General features: G+C 38.2%; 1 protein-coding gene across 2 annotated transcripts in view; it reads right to left on the bottom strand.

The window, feature by feature from the left end:
• PPP3CA (protein phosphatase 3 catalytic subunit alpha) overlaps window positions 1-17,680 on the bottom strand; it is a 185,736-nt gene that overhangs the window by 30,654 nt on the left and 137,402 nt on the right. For both annotated transcript variants that reach the window (XM_027717893.2, XM_027717895.2), the window contains exons 4-7: window positions 13,455-13,566; window positions 12,037-12,182; window positions 9,915-10,054; window positions 1,068-1,145 (exon numbers count right to left, since the gene is read on the bottom strand). In XM_027717893.2, coding sequence (XP_027573694.1) covers window positions 1,068-1,145; window positions 9,915-10,054; window positions 12,037-12,182; window positions 13,455-13,566 — 476 coding nt within the window. The remainder of the gene's footprint in view (window positions 1-1,067; window positions 1,146-9,914; window positions 10,055-12,036; window positions 12,183-13,454; window positions 13,567-17,680) is intronic.

The raw sequence follows: 17,680 nt of genomic DNA, 5'->3' as shown, positions 1-17,680 counted from the left end.
CAAATAACCACAATACTTGCAGTGAAACTGCTGTATAGTTTCAATGCAATCTCTTCTACAAAATTTAATTTTTCGCCCTTTATCAGAAAGGAATACAATAAAAATGAAATTTCATTACCCCTGGGTATTTCATGCCAGGTATTTTTGGCACAATAATAGCTTGCTTTTAATTGCATTGACGTTTTGAAGTATGTGACAATTCAAACATTCAGAATACCTTTTTATATGCATAATGAACATTGACCTTATTTGTACAATGTTGCTAATTTATCTTTTATTGCTATTCAAGCTGGGTAAAGTTTCTACCTCCAAACAAACACAATAATAATTTATGCATGATATGCAAAGCTATTTTATTCAGATTCTGATCCTTCATTACTATCTTACAAGTATGGTACATTTCAAATAACAGGGTTAAAATAATTTTTTTAAGCAGCACAAAACTTCTTTCTTTACAATGGCAATAGTTTGCTGGGGAACCATCAATACCACCTCGTGTTTGACCTAAACTATTTTTGCACACAATGTCTTAAACTCCTTAAATTCATGAGTGATACTCCTGCAGAAAAAGAATTGTGGCTATTGAGCTTCATAATTTTTATTTTTATGAAGTGTAAAACCAGTAGGCCCAGAAGTTTCAGACAGCTGTGAAAGACTTGAAAGGTGACAGCTCTGGCCTACATGAGCCAAATCACTTCCCAGGCATCATGGCAATTTGTGTGTCAAAAGTCTCTGGCACATTTGCAAATCATCTTTTTCTGAGATGAATTTGTTTTTCTTTCCAAGTTTGGCATCAAAATAACTTTTGGTCATTTTATGTCACTTAAAATCACTAAGGCTAAGTAAGTGGCATATATAAGGATTCATTAAGTCCTGTAACTCAGTAATGATAAAGACACTGTAATGCCAGTGTATATTTTTATAGCATTAGTAAAAGGTGACAGCTGTTGCAACTTAATTTTCAGTTTTCCATTTCATTCTCACTCATCTCTTCTTCCTTTCTGTACTCTGTTTGCAAATGGTAAGCCATTATACATTATTATTGCCCCCTTCCCACACATACTTACCCAGCATCCTGGGCTTCATGAGCTCGGAGTATGGATAACAAGTTATTGTGCTGTAGGAATTCACATACAGCAGGGTAACTGTAGGAAAAAGGATAACAGCACCTGTTATGGCAATATCAGAAGCACTACACAGAGCTCCAGCTTTCAAAAAATGTATCATGCAATATAAAATCAGCCCCTGCTCTGCAGGCAGATTTCAGTAGAGACAACACTAGCAGCAGTGTCTTTTTTAATCCCACCTCATAACTGCATGGAGTGGAATGCTAGAAGTTGCAATTCATTACATAACAGTCACCCTATGGCTTGGCAGAAAGAAAGTACTTTCTTTTAATACTGTAAGATTTAAAGTACTCCAAAAAAGTGAACTGTAACGCAGTGGTTGCTTGCAACAGGAAAACTTCTCACTCACTAACACTGGCTACTTGTGGGCACCAGAAAATAAGGTGGTAAGTGGACAGAGAGGAAAAGAGATAGAAAGAAGAAAGACAAGTCAATCTCCAAACTGGGGATTTGATCTTCCTGAACTTTATCTCATCGAAAAATGAGAATTACCTTTCCCCTTGGCAAATTAAAATGTAAATCCTGTGACTTCTGAAACTCTCCAAAAGTGCCCATTGAATACATCTTTCCAAGACATGTTCTACCACATGAGTGAAAACAAAATCATTAGGTGAAAACGGTGATAGTGGAATCTCTGTCATATTCTTCACTGCACATGGACACTGCTGCATTTAAGGAGAATGGAGGAGACCTTTCTTACAATCTGAGCACTGTGAAAACTGCTCTTGCTTTTAAGACACTGAACACATGAAAATCACATTCAAGAAAAACAGAACACAGTTCTGACAGCACAAGTGTGAAATATTAAGTTTTCAGAGAAAAGCTATTTAAAATTATACACGAAAAAATATTACAGGACTTAAAATTACTTCAATTTGTTGCTTTTAATTTTTTTTTCTGTAATGACTGTTTTCTTCTTGTTTTTAAACTACTGACGACTCTCCATGCCTCTACTGAAGCACAATGGCCACCCATCAATACAAGGTAAGAAGCAAAATCTCTCTTGTCCTATAGTTAGTAATTTAATGCAGAATCCAAGAAAACTTCCTGGCTTCCCTTGTCAAAAGCCAACTGTGGCAAGAGCAAAACAGAACAAAGAACATGTGTGGAAGAGAGTAAAGGAGAAGCAGTGTTGGAATGAAAAAGACTTCACAGGCAGAACCTTACCAGGCCCCCTAAAAACACCTAAGGGGTGGGAAAGAGTCTCGATTCAGACGCCATTTAGAACACTTCCCGTTTGTCCCTCTTCAGGTCAGTCTTATATAATTTGTTTTGCCTTATCCATTTATTTTTCACCCTTGAAAACAAGGAATCATTCAGGTGACTGCTTTATATTTCATGACCTCTCAACTGGGTGGGAAGCTGGCAGCTCTGTAAGGTTGCAAGTGGCCTCATCCACATCCCTGCAGCCCAGTGACCCTACATCTGAAAGGCACTGCTGAATTTAATGTCAGTCACTGGCAAGGGCACAGTAAGGTATTGGCATGGTTCTTGCTACTAGCTTAAAGGACTTGGATTTTAAACATTAAACCTGGGGAGAAATCAAGTGTTATAACCTCCTGTCACCATGTGACTTTACTTCCAGTACTAGCAGTGCCTGTACATCAGCAGCAAGTGAAGCTGGTCAGGTAAAGGAGTTTGAGCTGTGATTCACCTGTGCCTCTGTATCTGATGTGAGCCTGACTAGCTCCATCCAAGTGCCCTAGCTCTGAAAGCGATGTGGTGGAGAGACAGACTGGCATGGGTGGAGAATCGGGCTTCCTTCCAAGTGCAGCCTGCCCCAGAGCAATGTCTGACCTAAAACTGGGACCAGGACACAGATTTCCTTGGATCTGAGGCCCAGGATGTGACATGTAAATGTCACAATTCTTTCTCCACACTGCTGGGCAAGTCAGAGAACAACAATCAAAACTGTTGCTCACAAAAAAATCAAAACTGGTGACAAAGGTGTAAACCTTACACAAAAGCTCTGAAATGTCACCTGATGGCTGGAAAAAAAGCAAAATATACCGTGGTAACATGCAGTCACCATAATTATTTTCTGCCATGAATTCATCTCTCTTCTAGTTCAAATAATAGAACAGATGGAAGGGTTAAAAGAAGGAAGTACTAGGTGTTGGGGTATCTCCACAGAATCACAGAATCATTCAGGCTGGAAATTATTCTTAAGCTCAACTGTAAACCCAGCATTACCAAGTCCACTGCCAAACTATGTCCCTAAGCAGCACATCTGCATGCCCTCTAAATGCCTCCAGGGATGGTGACCCATCTACTTCCCTGGGCAGCCTGTTCCAATGCTTGACAACCCTTTCTGTGAAGAAATTTCTCCTAATACCCAATTTAAACCTCCCCTCGTGCAACACAAGGCTGTCACTTTCCGTGCTGGCTCTGAGGCACAATGTGCTCACATTGTGCCTGTAAATAACACAAGCAGACTTGCAGAGCCTCTAAATCTCCAAATGTAACTCATGGCCAGGTATTATGCTAAGAACAGTGCACAATATCAAAGACCCTGCAAGAGCAGACTGTTTTGCAGTACTTTAGGACCAATATAGTCACACAGTAACACTGTTATGCAAAATACCTTTATTAAAGCTGTCCTAAACATACTGAGCAAGATAATAAGAAAATATCAACTTTTATGTATTATGCAAAAAAACTGCTGTCCTGGGCATGATTTCATGGACCAGCTTCAGTGCTCACTTGCAATCAGTTAGCAGCCTCATCTTGAAAAAGATGAGAACTCACCAAAAAAACCCACCTAAAAACTCCTATCAATCTAATGCATCATTTTCCTTCAGATTATCCAAGAGAAATGCTACTACTCACTTCTAACCTTCCTGGATATTTTGAAACTGAAATGTCATTTGCAGCTAGAGGCTAAAAACTCAATGGAATGCTATACTGCTGGTTTGGACTTGGGCCACCTGGCATATATTCTCAGATGCAGGTCTGGTATCTGGAATTGTCTAAAAAGATTACCATTATAAAATAATTTCAATTCCTGAATTACGTGGGGTATCGTTTTGGCAACTGCAATGATCTCAAATGCTGACAGGCTGCCATTCAAACCACTAGAAAATGAGAACTAATTTGCATACGTTTCTTTTCATAATTAATTGTGACTAAATGTAGACTTATGGTACATTTTGTTTAGAAATTTTTACATTAAATTCTGAAAACTGGGGTTTATAATGAAAAATCTGATAGACAGTTGATTATGTTCATTATCACTGCAGCTGTTCAAAATGTCTAGGCTATTATTTTTTTTCCCCCAAAGTATTCTTTTCACCCAGTGTTAAGTACTGCTTTTAAAGAAGATATAATGAAGTGGTAAAAAATGCTCTTAAATAGACATGATACATTCTTCTTTCCATTTCAAGTACAACAGTGGTGGGTTTTTGTAACCCTCAATTATCTTATTCTTCATAAGTCCATGGAAAATAGACTTCTACTTGCAGAATTTGGCTGATTCTACGGGGCCCACACCTAGAAAGGAAGAGATGCCATACAGTGCTCCATGCAAATTGACAAAAAAAAAACCAACCTGCCTGTCATCTTTTCTTCTAAGTGAATGGGATGGGATCTGCAATGTGCCAGCAGTCCTATTACCCAGACCACTACAACACACGAGAAGTCTATCTGGATATTTTATTTTGAAAAAAGCAAAGCAACACACAGGCATTTTTCTTCAGCTCCTTGTTGAGGTGGAGGCTGGGGAGAAGCAAAGTTTCCACCATATGCAGCTATTACATATGCTATCCATAGCTATCTATATAACACTTTCTTAATATCTGTTTGCTTTATATTAAACTATATTCCTCAACACAATACTTGTCCTTCAAGTGAAAAGCAGGAAGTCCTGCAAAATGACAACAAAATGGAGACCATGGCAAAAGTTAGCAGAAAGAAACTTTAACAGAAATGACTTCTTCTTGGAAATTTTTTCCTAACTTTTCTAATGAAAATGATTGTCTTGTAATCAAATTCCCTACTAGTTTCTCTACTAGTTTCGCTACCCTTCCAGAAACACTCTTCTTCTTGCCCTGCTTTGCAGAGCCCAGATTGTAATTCAGATGAGCCAGAAATAAAGCAGTTGGCCAAGAGGGAAAACAAACAAACAGAAATCCCCCACGCAACAGGCTTTTCCAGAGCGACCCAGCCTTCTGCCTTCATGTGTCATGCTGAATCATGGAAGAGCGGTGACTCACGGAGAAAACAAAATACCCCTCTGCTAAGCTAGAGAGATGTTATTCCCCATAGAGTATGTAACTGTGATATTCCCTGCTTTGACATCCTTCTTTCATTAAAATGCCTCACGCAGTTTACTAGTTCTGAGGTCTCTTACGCAGTTTTGGAAGAAAAGCAATACTTTGCTAATATGAACCAAAATGGCAAATGTTTTCAAATTGTTCTTCCACCAACTACCGGAAAAATTGGATGGAATTAATATAATTTTTTTCATATCCTTCATCGTATCATTAAAACGGAGGTGTAAACATTTCTTTAAAAAGAGGACGTTGAAATTCAGTCCAAAAGCTTCTCTAAGATTACATGCACATATAAAGTAGGTTTTCAGCAAAGCCCACTGGCCTCACACTTGAGTTTCCAAAGGCAAATGCTTTTGTTGCTGTGCCTTCTTAAGCAGCTCCCAGAACATCCCTTTCCACCTGCTTTTTTTCTTGCTAGTGCTGTGCTGTCTGCAGAGCTGCACTGGAAAGTAGAGCAGGGAACTGCATGGGATCAGAACAAATAAACACATATCTTTTTTGCAGAGTCATTCTTTTAAAACTGGATGTGTCCCAGGTCTGATGGAGCACACAAGCAATTCTACCAGTACATCTGGGCAGATAATGTGAAGGCAGCAAAAACCTTCTGACCTGGGAGAAGAAAGAGTGGAAAAGTTGGCAAAAGAATCTGTTTAAAATGCTGCTACTGAAAAAAAGAAAAAATTCATACAACTGTGCCTTCCACCCTGAGCTGAAACACACTACAGTTTTCAAAAGCTTTCAGCAGACATTTCTCTAATCTTTGCATACTCACAAACTTAACTTGCATATCAAGCACATCACTGAAATAATGTGCTTGCAGGGCTAAAATTATTACTCTACCCCAGAATGTAGGGGTAGAGTAAGGTTGAACTATTTCACAGTTATCCAGTGGCTAATTCACTGGCAAATGAAGTTCTTGGAGGAGCCTGCAGTGCTAGTCACTCTTGTCAATGCTAGCCATTTCTGCCTTTGGGGTTTTTTTGCTTTGGAAAAATATAACAAAGTAGTCAACAGCCAAACAGCTTTATAAAGCTTATAAAGCTGTTTATATTGCTTAAGAACTGATATTCAATTCACTAAGAAAACCCTAGCTACTGGAGCACCATGCCTGCACACAACTTCTGAGTATCTGCTCTACTTCTGAGGTCACCCATTGACTTTGGCCATGCTCATGCCATCTCATGCTCTTGTTAACAGTAATTAATGAAGTCTTAATCACATAAATGATCCCAGAAAGCGAGTGTTAAGCTTGCACATGTGCTTAGCCCTGATAGGAAGCCCTTGATATACTTTGCATAGGGTAAGATACTGTTAATTAAGTCAGTAGTACAACCAAACTCTCAACATTCTTCACCACAGCTTAGACACAAGGGAAATGAAACAAGTTGGATGATAACAAATTTTCATGGATAGGACCATGCATGTTGGTAATAACTTTGTCCAAATGTGATCAAAGAACATTTTAATTCTTCATCCATACAGTAAATCTCATGGAAATTATGACATTCCCTGTCCTTGTATGGCTTAGAAAAGGGAGAATTTTCCCCACACCTCAACAAAGGCTTAAACCTGCTTAGTGGCTGTCTCTCCATAACTCAGTATTATTTTCAGAGAGAAAAAAAGTCCAGCTGACCTCTTGAAGCTTTCTAATCACTGAAAGAAGCCATTCTCAAGATGATAGGTAGCAGTTTATCTTGCCAAGTCAAATACCATAGAATCATAGAATCATTAAGGTTGGAAAAGACCTCCAAGATCATCAAGTCCAATCTTTGATGAATCACCATTTTGTCAACTAGATCCCAGCACTAAGGGCCATGTCCAGTTGTTTCTTGAACACGTCCAAGGATGGTGACTCCATCACCTCCCTGGGCAGCCCTTTCAATGCCTGACCACCCTTTCAATGAAGAAATTCTTCCTGATGTCGAATCTGTTTCTTACAGAAATGCCTGAGAGTTACTGTACCATTTTATTCACTGAAGAATAAACAAAGTCATCCTATTAACAGACATTCTTGAGGGAGGACTGCATAAGTCAGTCCTTCTTTTACAAGCTGAGCTGCCTGTTTAGGGAAATTCGTTTCTTTTCGCAGTAAGTAACTAGAAAAGGCAAGGAAAATTAAGACACTTTATACAGATGGATAACTTTTTTTGCCAGGTTTAATCATTAGGTAAGCAATTAGTCACCTTCAAGAGCAACTAGGCACTTCTTTTAAAAAGAATACTTGCCTTTACATAATCTCAGATAATGTGACTCGAAGCCAGTTGTCTCCTTGAATCATTACGCAGTTATATGTCCCTCACACATGACCTGACAATTAGGTGTCTTCTAAATATTTCTTCTTCTCCTGAAACAGGCACTTTTCTGAACATGAGCAAGGACACAGACTAGGTCTGATATATTTTCTGGGGGAAACTGATACATATTTTAAAGGAAATTTTATGGTAATTGTATGAAGCAGACCTTTGAAAAAAGCCTAACTTAAAATCTAAAAGAGGTTCCACTAAATACACAGCTCTGTATTTAAGCACAAGGCATGTTTGCCAGGCTTTTCACAAGGGGAAATCACTATTACTCCCTTTGCACAGTGCCAGGGAGTCCCACGCACACTCCAATATCTGGTGCTGCTGAGAGGAAAAGGAATGATTTTCTCTCTCAGTCATAAGCCCATTTCTGCACAGATCAATTGTTTGCAACAGTTTGACACTCCCTTTCATAATGAGCCCAAACACATCTATCGAGCACCTTCCAGACGTTATCGATCCGGAGGCGGCGGTATGACCTGCCCAAAAAGGTGGTTGCTGGCAGCCCAGGCTGCAGAGCAAACTGCTTCGTTCTCAGCCTGTTCCCACACTGCAGCAATTACAGCTCCAAGAAAGGACTAGGAAAACTCATTTCTAAACATCAAACCATCTGTTCCCTTCCTGCTAATGCTACCAACAAGGAGGCTGGTTCTAGTGGCTCTGTCACCTGGTTACTGCTGGAAGCCACTGATTTACTTTTGACATGTTACTAAACAGTTAGAGGTCAGCTATGTTCAAGGTGAGATTTCCTAAGACAATTAAAAGAGCTGGATTCCTTCCTTCTGCTGAGTTTGTTGAGAAAACTTAGACTTGGGTGTTGCTAGCATGGGCTGAAGCAGAACTTCTTCCCTTCAAAACGTCCAACAACCTCTTAACATTTCAATAGCATCTTCACATTTCTCCTGAACAAAAATTATGTTTTTAATTAAGATTTCACTGAATACATTGCTCATTTTGCCATTTAACCTCCTCCCCTGCTACTTTTGCTACTCTGGTGTCCTCGTATGTTTTTCTTAACTACCATAACAAAAAAACCCAACAAGCAAAAAAGGAACTCAAATCCCTCACAATCCCCACATCATTAGAGAAAGGTACAACGTAATCACTACCACTGCTCATGAGGTAACACAGGCTGATCCTATGATGAAGAGAGAATGGAAGCAATGCTTGAGAGGTTCTTAATCACCAGCTCAAGCACCCCTATAGGGATGTCTTCTGCCTGGTGTCCACAGAACACAGTGTACAAACCAACCTGCCTGCCACAGGAAATGGACAAAGGCAGCAGTCAGCACCCAGGCAGAACCAGGAAATGGGAACCGTTTGTGGCTTGCTTTGGTCTCCCTGTGCGTTGCCAAAGAGGAGACAGTGGGACATTCCTCAGCATCCAAGGAAATCCTCTCCTCTGCTGTACAGGAGGCAGTCTTCTGACTCATTAGAGAGTGAGATAAAAAACTCCCATAATTAAAGAACAATTATTGTAAAGAAACAGAGAAGAAAGCTTCCTTGAAATAGTCACAAACTAATAGGCAGATTTGCTTTAGATGTCTTTCTATCCCCATTACTATTACTTTTTTCCAGGAATGTTTTCACAGTTATAATTTACTAACAAAAATCAATAGAAAGCAATAATTTCGAAGATGAACTACAACTTGGCATCTTTGCATTTAAGTCCATACATGTTTCTTCAAGAATGTTACGGGCACTTGTCTGCATTTCAGCTCATTCAGTCCCATTTAATAACACTATTCAAATCCTGAATTTCTTCGGAAGAATTATTCCCAAACATAAACAAAAGTTTCATCAAATTGAGAGGAAAAAAAAGGACCTGTGAGGGTGAAATCGCAATTTTTACTTACCCTGCAGAACATAGGTAATCAGTTTTCCAGTGCCAGTACCTTTCATTTGAAATTAAGTTTTAATTTTCAAACTAGAAATGCAGTTATGTACCCCTTTTTAGAAGTGACACATTAATTATCTAACTTACAAGAACAGAAATAAGCAAAAAACAAGGCTTTGGGAAGTAAAATTAAGTCATTTAGCATTTCCCAGTTGTGCCTTAAAGAAAGAGATGCAAATAAAATGAGCATGGATTTATCTGAAAGCAAGGCTAGCCTGCAGAAAAAAGGCCTAAATAGTGCTACAAAGTTCAAGCAGACATTTATACTGTAAAAACAGAACAAGTTCACCTACAGAAATCTATTCAAAGCAGTAATCACCTGTAGAAGTACGAGCACCCTCTGACTGTGTTGTGAGTAAAGTGTTCCTGAGTCTTCTCATTTCCAAAGTCCTCCAACGGGTCTGACCACAGGATGTCACACATAGGTCCATATGCAGGTGGTTCCTTGAATCGATCTAACTAAGAAAAATAGGAGACAAAGAAATACTAACTTCTTTCAACTATGTATCACAGAAACATTGAAGCAAAATTACTGTTTTTCATTCCATGGGCAGGCAAACAAAAGACCCAAAGCAATCTGTTTTTCAGCTTTAAAGCAATGGCTTTTGAATAACAGTAAACATTTCTTGCTAAGATTGACAAAGAGGAGAAGGAACAGACATAATTGAAAATTAAGACAGACAGCAGATTCCTATTCCACACAAATTTTTGTTTGCTTTTTCCCCCCCCTTTTCTACTGGTTTTTGCAGGCGGTCCAGTGAGCAAAGGAGAATATACTATTTCTGTATTTTGTGATTTTTCAAACCTTATGGCACTCGATTTATGTGAGACATCTCAAGAAAAAAATACAATAGCTACTTCAAAGCAAGTAGCTATTGACCATTTTGACTTCTGTACCTTTTCAGAAAAAAGTTGTATTTAAATATCAAGCCAGTATCTCTGCATTACAGCATCTTGTCATGACATTCTTGCTGGTCTCATAGCCTTAACCCTAATTAAGCAGCTAAAACCTCCTTTCTGGCCTGACTGTATGTATTTAAAACTTCCAATCATATAGAATCACACTGCAAATAAGACGAAATATAGCAAAATCGGGAAATAATAAAAATCAGTATTCTCCTGCAAGAACTCTTTAATACAAAAACACCACTTGTTATCTCCAAGAACTCTTCCATATAAGAACACCCCTGTTAAGATGGATGTTTGAATAAGGCTTGCAGTCGAAAACATTCTCTGCACTGACCAGGAAAGATCAAGAAATGATTCAGCAGCATACCTCACTGACCTTCCCCTGCCTCCAAAAAATTCTAAAGATTAAAAATTGGTTTTATATGTTTAACACACAGTTAAGAAGTTTTAATAAGAGACCTCTACAATTTTACCTTCGTGTTCTCATCTTGAAATATTCACAGCATACCTACACTTCTACCTTATTTCAGCCCTCTCCAATTAATGCTTATACAATTACAATTCATTTAAATTAAACAAAAATTCATAAATATGCAAACCCAATTTCTGCTGATTGCCAAAGATGAATAAATCTCCTGGGTTGGGTGAAGATGTTAATAAACCTAATCTAGAATCTGAGAGCTAAACACCTTTACTCTGCCATTATGTTGCTGCAAAGCCAGCTAATTTTTAGGCAGGGAGTATTTCTGTTTACTGAGATAGTGAACCTTTACCTCAGAAACAAAACTCTACATTCAGTAATTTTTTAAAGTGCAGTTAATATCTTAAGCTAATTGCTTTTAAAGCAAAACATGTAATTACTAGCTCAAGTTTGTGGTGGGGTTCTTTTGTTTCTTTTTTTTTTTAAACTATATTAATTTTTAATAGACTACAAACTAACCTCAGAATACAAATTATCTTTTAGTAACTTTAAAGCTCAGAAGTATATATCCACGTTTGCAAGTCTCAAACTGCAAACAAGAAACAAGATTTTTTTTCCTGCTGGAATCACTAAAAATGAATAGTTTAAATATCTCCTTTTAGAAATATCAACTGAAATCTCTTCTACAAAACATCTGAAAAGAAATTAATCCTTGATAACATGTAACAATACTGGATTATGTGAAGAAACTGTTTGACATTGTTCTCCAAACTTTCATGAAATTTCTGAGAAATTCTCAGAACACAAGCGTACACACAAGCACAAACTTACTAAGCTTCACTTAGACAATTTGCTAGGCACTCACATGCAGAACTATTAAAAATGTGGCAGAACCTATTGAGAATGAAGCTCTTGACTATTTTAGAACAAATACTGATTACACTCATTGCAATCATATGATACTTCCTTTTCATATCTTTTAAGTATTTGAGGTTTTTCTAGAGCTATTTTTGTATCTTCTCCAAGAAAGTGCAGAATTCCTAACAGGGCACAAGGAATCACTGGACGGTGTGCTTACATTGTGCTAATAGATAATACTGAAAAGACTTACTTTTCTAATGTCATCTAAGGTGTTGATCTCCGGAGACAAGCCACCATGTACACACAGGAATTGTTGGTTCATCAGAGCAGCCAAGGGAAGGCAGTCAAAGGCATCCATGCAGGCATCATATACACGTTCTGAATATTTGATTTTACCTTTTAAAGATTAAGATGGTATCAGAAAGTGCCATTAACATTTAAGAAGAAAAAAGAATATGCTTAATATCTCGATCTTGCTCTCACTACTCTACCTTGCACTGAGGACTGTACCCCAAGTTTACTTCATGCAAAAAACTGCAGGCAGTAAACAATTGTCATTCACCTCTGGAAAAATTCTTCATGCTCTGAGATGAAATTAATAAAAACTCTGCCAAGTTTATTATAATTTTTCTAAAAATCTGTAAATAAACAATTTAATATACCATTATAGTCTGCCATGAAATCTGTACAGCAAGCCTTAAAACATCTGCTGAATGGTTATCATCTATTACATTATCACTCAGTATACTCTCTATGAAGTAGACAGAATTTTAGCCCAGTCCCTTAAAATTAATTATCTACAGAAATGCCATTATTAAATGCATGAGGTGGTACACAGAAGCTGAAATGTTAATTTACCAATATGCATACTAAACTCAGTAAACCATGAAGCCTTTGAGCCAATTAACATTTCCTTTATCCCTGACGTTAAAAACAAAACACAGACTTGTGGCAATAGCTTTAGCTTACAGTGCCACAGGAAAAAAATAAAAGCTTCATTGTGCAGGTGAAGGTCTACACCTAATGAGCTTTTATGTGTCATTGTATCCTTTCTTGCAACACGGAAAGGAATTAATATAAAAAGAGCATACTGAAAAGTTTAAGCTAACTTACAGGGTAAATGTGAAAATGCCATACTTAAAGGAAAAAGAAAAAACAAAATAAATCTCCTTGCATTTTTTTCCTGCTGCAGACGAAGTGCAGTGAGATGCCACCTCCTTCCCTAGCGATCAGGGATCCGTCCCAGAGGTGCCAGAGCTGCGTGCCAGCAGGTTTTGCTGCCAGGCTACTGTGTGGGGCAGCAGACTCTCAGCAGCAGCACAGTTTGCCAAGAGCATCCAGGCCCAAATAGCCCCACAGCAGCCACGGGATGCTTCCCCAGGCCAGGTTGACAAGCTGAAGTGTCTCGATACCTACTTGAGGAAACCCTCGAGTTTGTACCGACGGTCGGTCACCACCTGTTCTGTGAGGGTCTGACCCCCTCCTTTCCACACCACTGAGAGATGACTGCCCTCTCAGGGAACACTAATTGCAATTTAAAATTAATGACAGTTAATATGAAAAGTACATGAAAAATTACTGATGGTGAAGCAGTATCAAATACTCATAAAACACAAAATTAAGTTGTTGAAAAAGGAGTTAAGAGGAAAAAGACTGAGGTAGACTTACATTCTTGCTTAAATGTGAAATACTCTGTTAAATGTCTACATTCATGATTCCCACGAAGTAAAAACAGTGTTTTTGGGTAAAGGATTTTCAAGGCCCACAAGTACAGCACACACTGTGAATCAGAAACAAGAAAGAAAAATAGAATTCATAATTAATAACTCAACAACTTATGTTCCCCTCCACCACAAAAAATAGCAGAAAAAAGAGTATTCTATGTGAAACATTTATTTTCAACCAATTAACTTTATTCTTCATACACTGCATGCAAGCATTTCTCTGCACTTCAACCTGGACTGGATGAAATCCATATCGGTATATTATGATAGTTTTACTGTTTTGCTGAGTGTCACCTCCCTGGTCAGCTGTGCACTGCCTTCGGCAGCCCCAGCTCTCAAAACAGCAACTGCTCTGCATCTCTAAAATGACGTGTGTGCTCTCCACCTGGAAGGTTAGGCAGAAACCTTCTGTGGAAACAATTTCACCGGAAGATCGGTGTTTCCTGGCTTAAGGAAAAGTTGCCTCAGAACAATTTAACCCATACTTCAGGAAATACCTCAGCTTCCAGTATTACAGAGTTTTTACATGAATGCTTGTTCATTTTTCACTTAACATTGTTCTGTACTTATAACTGGGGAAAAAAAAGCTCTTGCATTAAATGCAGTTACTACAAAGCTCCTACTATAAATTTCTCTTTCCTGAAGATTTCTATTTGATATGACAATTCTTCTAGACATGTTTTTAAAGATTAAAAAAAAAGACTTAGAGAGGCTAAGCTCTGCTCAGACCTCTCTAAACCACCCAATTAAAACAGTTGTTTTGAAAACAAATCCACAGCTCCAAGAAAGCTGATGGAAATAAGATCCACTCATCCCATGAGATGAGTCCATCACCTGCAAGAACACTGTACAGACCACAATGGCCTCACAAAAACAGGAGATAGAAGACTGAACAATTTTTCCTCCAAGCTTTTCCACAAACTGCAGAAATGCTGCACAAGAAATAAAAGGTGTCAAAAGACCCCCACTTTCATTTACAACTACTTCCTAACACTCCCCTCTGTTCTGTTTGGAAAAAAAAAATAATTTTATTTAACTTAATAATCAATATTGGAAATTCAGAAGGTACTCTAGCCACGGTTTCAGCTTAGAACAAAATCAGCACTGTTGTCAGTGTAATGCCTCTACATTAGACAGTGTGAATTCCCTTCTACAATTCAGAGTGTCTTGAAAAACAGAGTAATTACTTTAATCATCTCAACATGTAGATTTCAGCTCCCTTGTTTGTTACACAGTCCTCAACTTACAAAAACAAAAGAAAAGAAAAAAGGATGCAACGTTTTTATGTTTGTACTCACACTATCCATAGATAATCACACAGCAGCAGGGATTTTATATTACTACTCTTTGTCTTGAATTTATTACATGTAAACATCTGAATGCTCTGTCTGTTCTTTCTCCCTAATTTCTGTTCTACTCAGAGGGTCTACAGCCAGGGGAAACCAGCAAAAACACATGCATCCTCCTCCCAGCTCATGCCAAGTCTTGCGCCTCTCAGGCGCTACTGCCACTGCAGGAAGTGAGATGTCAGAACACCAGGTAGATCATGCTAATGTAATCCAGTGTGAAACTATGCTGTTAGGTCAAAGGAATCATCTGCTGTGGTCCACAAACATCCCAAAGTGTGTGCCTGGGGAAAGTCTTCTCTCCCTGTGTAATCTCCAGTAGACTTGGTTTTGAGGGTTTTGCTCCAACGGGGAAGGAAACCTGCACTTCTCCACACCAATAGAGCAATTCTCTGTCTCTGATGGTGACTTGTTAATTCCTCCAAAAATTCCCAGAACCTTCCACTTCTTTGACCTTACTGGTTGATGCAAAAATTTGATGTAAATGCTATGAGACAGAAAGTTTAAAGTGACACCTCCATTTATGCAAAAAGAGTTCCAGCTTTTAAAGTTGTATCTAAGTTACCTTAGAGCTTCTAATCCTGCCAAAGCACCTTTAGAAAAGCACAATGATTAGTGATTAGATGAACTGACATATGAAAAAAAAAAAGCTAGTTTACACTGCCCTCATAACTAAGTTTTTCATTTTCATAAAGCCTTGGCAAGATTAAAACAAGCACCAGGTAGTTAAAATATCATCCAGATTTGGGAACCAGGGAAAATCAGGAAAGATGGAATTTTTATCTTTTTGACATTTCTGACTACCTTCTATGGATAGATCTCTACATTTGCTTATCATAGACTTATTTTTTCTTTTATTTCTATGCTTCCTTTGAAGTACTCATGAAAATCAGACTGAGAAGATAACAGAGAATCAATACAGTCCAGAAAGTTCTGTTTCCCTGCCACTATTCAAATCCTTTAAGCTCACCATTTACATTTTGTGTTGTTTTCAGTAGTGCCATTATCAAAGGCTTATTTTGTTTAAATAATTCCTTTAATTTTCCCCCTTTTCAGTAGTCCAGTGAACCAATGTTGTAATAGTAAACAAGAGCTAATTAGCAGATGGTTGGGTTTTTTTCCATGCAAACTAAACAGCAAATATGAGGGCAACAATTTTCACGGCTTTTCAACTTGCAGTCATCTACATACAAAAAATTTATGCCCAAACAACATATCATGAGCAAACATTCTGGGTTTAATTTTTTTTCTACTAGTGAATTGCTTATCATAATTCTTACTGAAGTCAAAAGATTTATGATAAACTGCCCTTGTCAAAAATCTGAGCTTACAGTCCTCAATTACTTGGTAATGCTGCTTCCCAGCAGTAAAATTTTAAGATATCTTTTTTTTTTTCTCTTCAACGTTTTCATTAAGAACATACCATACATCACCTCTGCTGTAACTCAGTGCAAAATGTACAGCAGGGACCTTGTGATCTGGACATCTCTAAGGTATTTCTGGTCCGTTTCTTTCCATCCTATCAAAACAACTATATTTTGTAAAAAAAGTTACATCTCTTAATGCCAGCCCTCAAGCTGAATCACTGCTTACTTGTTTAGAGTCTTTCAGCTGTTGAAATAGCAGATATGTTAAATTTGTAGCAAAGAGGTAATCTGTCCACCTCCCAGCTCCTATAGTCAAGCTGTTTTCCTGCTGAGGTTCTGGCAGCCTCATCGTCAGGAAAGAAAAGGTCTGTGCAGTTAAGCACTGTGTAAGCCAAAGGTACCTATTTTCAAAAAGGACTTGGGATTTAACTCCACTCTTGCATGTTGAATTTGAGCCTTTGCACAGTTTGACATCTCAGCCCGTCCTGAAAAGGAAAACCAAAAGCCCCAGAGCTCTTCCACACATCTCGAGTTATGTTTATCTCCTTAAAACAAGGAGCCTTGAGAAATCGTCACCACTGCCACTCAAATGCAACCACAGCACCACCTGTAACACAGTGCTTTCTTCTGGGTGCTCTTGCACTGGTCGTGATAGGAAGAAAGAGATGCAGCTCATTCTTTTAGTTGTGTGGCTTTGTATGGGAAACAAAGGATGAACTCTCCCTCCAAATGACTGACAGCATTGGGCTTTCCCCAAGAGATGAATTAAGTGTGAATAAGGGTGAGGTAATTCGTACTCGAAAGGATAGTTTGACCCACACATTGCTAAGGTCTCTACTGATGCTCTGTGACCTGTCTAACAGTACACTGGCACAGCTCCTTCACTCTCTAAACACACATTTCATCTAAACATGAAAATTGTATTACTTTAAATGCACTGAAATAACGATACCATCACACTGCCGAATACAGATGCAGCTTTCTAAAATGGCGTAACTATCCCAATGGAAACCAAGTACCTTTTTACACACATAACTGCATTCACACTACTGGTGTGACTATTTATTACAGCTGTATTTCAGAGACAAATAAAGATACATTGCATCTGTAACCAGAATACTCACACAAGATGCAACTTATTGCCATTTCTGAACTATTATCCCTTGAGCACAGAGAAAGAAAATTCTGAACATTATTGAAAATAAAAAATGTATTATCTTCATTACAACTAGGGTTTCATTCTTTTTTCCCCACAACTTCCAGGGCATTTCATCCTGCTCTTTTATTAACCGGGTTTTTCTGTGTTTCTAAAACCAGTGCTCTTGTACATACAGGTTGCATATTTAAAAATTAAAAAGGCTAATGCTGTGGAAATAGACTTTGTGTGGAGGAACAGTGAATTCATTCCTCATGGTCAAGGTCTCAGCTGTTTCCAAAATGTTCAAGGATTTCATTCT

The sequence above is a fragment of the Pipra filicauda genome, unplaced genomic scaffold (assembly GCF_003945595.2).
Source record: "Pipra filicauda isolate LSUMZ 115617 unplaced genomic scaffold, ASM394559v2 scaffold117_size3949168_pilon, whole genome shotgun sequence".
NCBI classification, from domain to species: domain Eukaryota; kingdom Metazoa; phylum Chordata; class Aves; order Passeriformes; family Pipridae; genus Pipra; species Pipra filicauda.
Note: the sequence above shows the minus strand (reverse complement) of the source record. Positions and strands in the feature narration are given on the sequence as shown.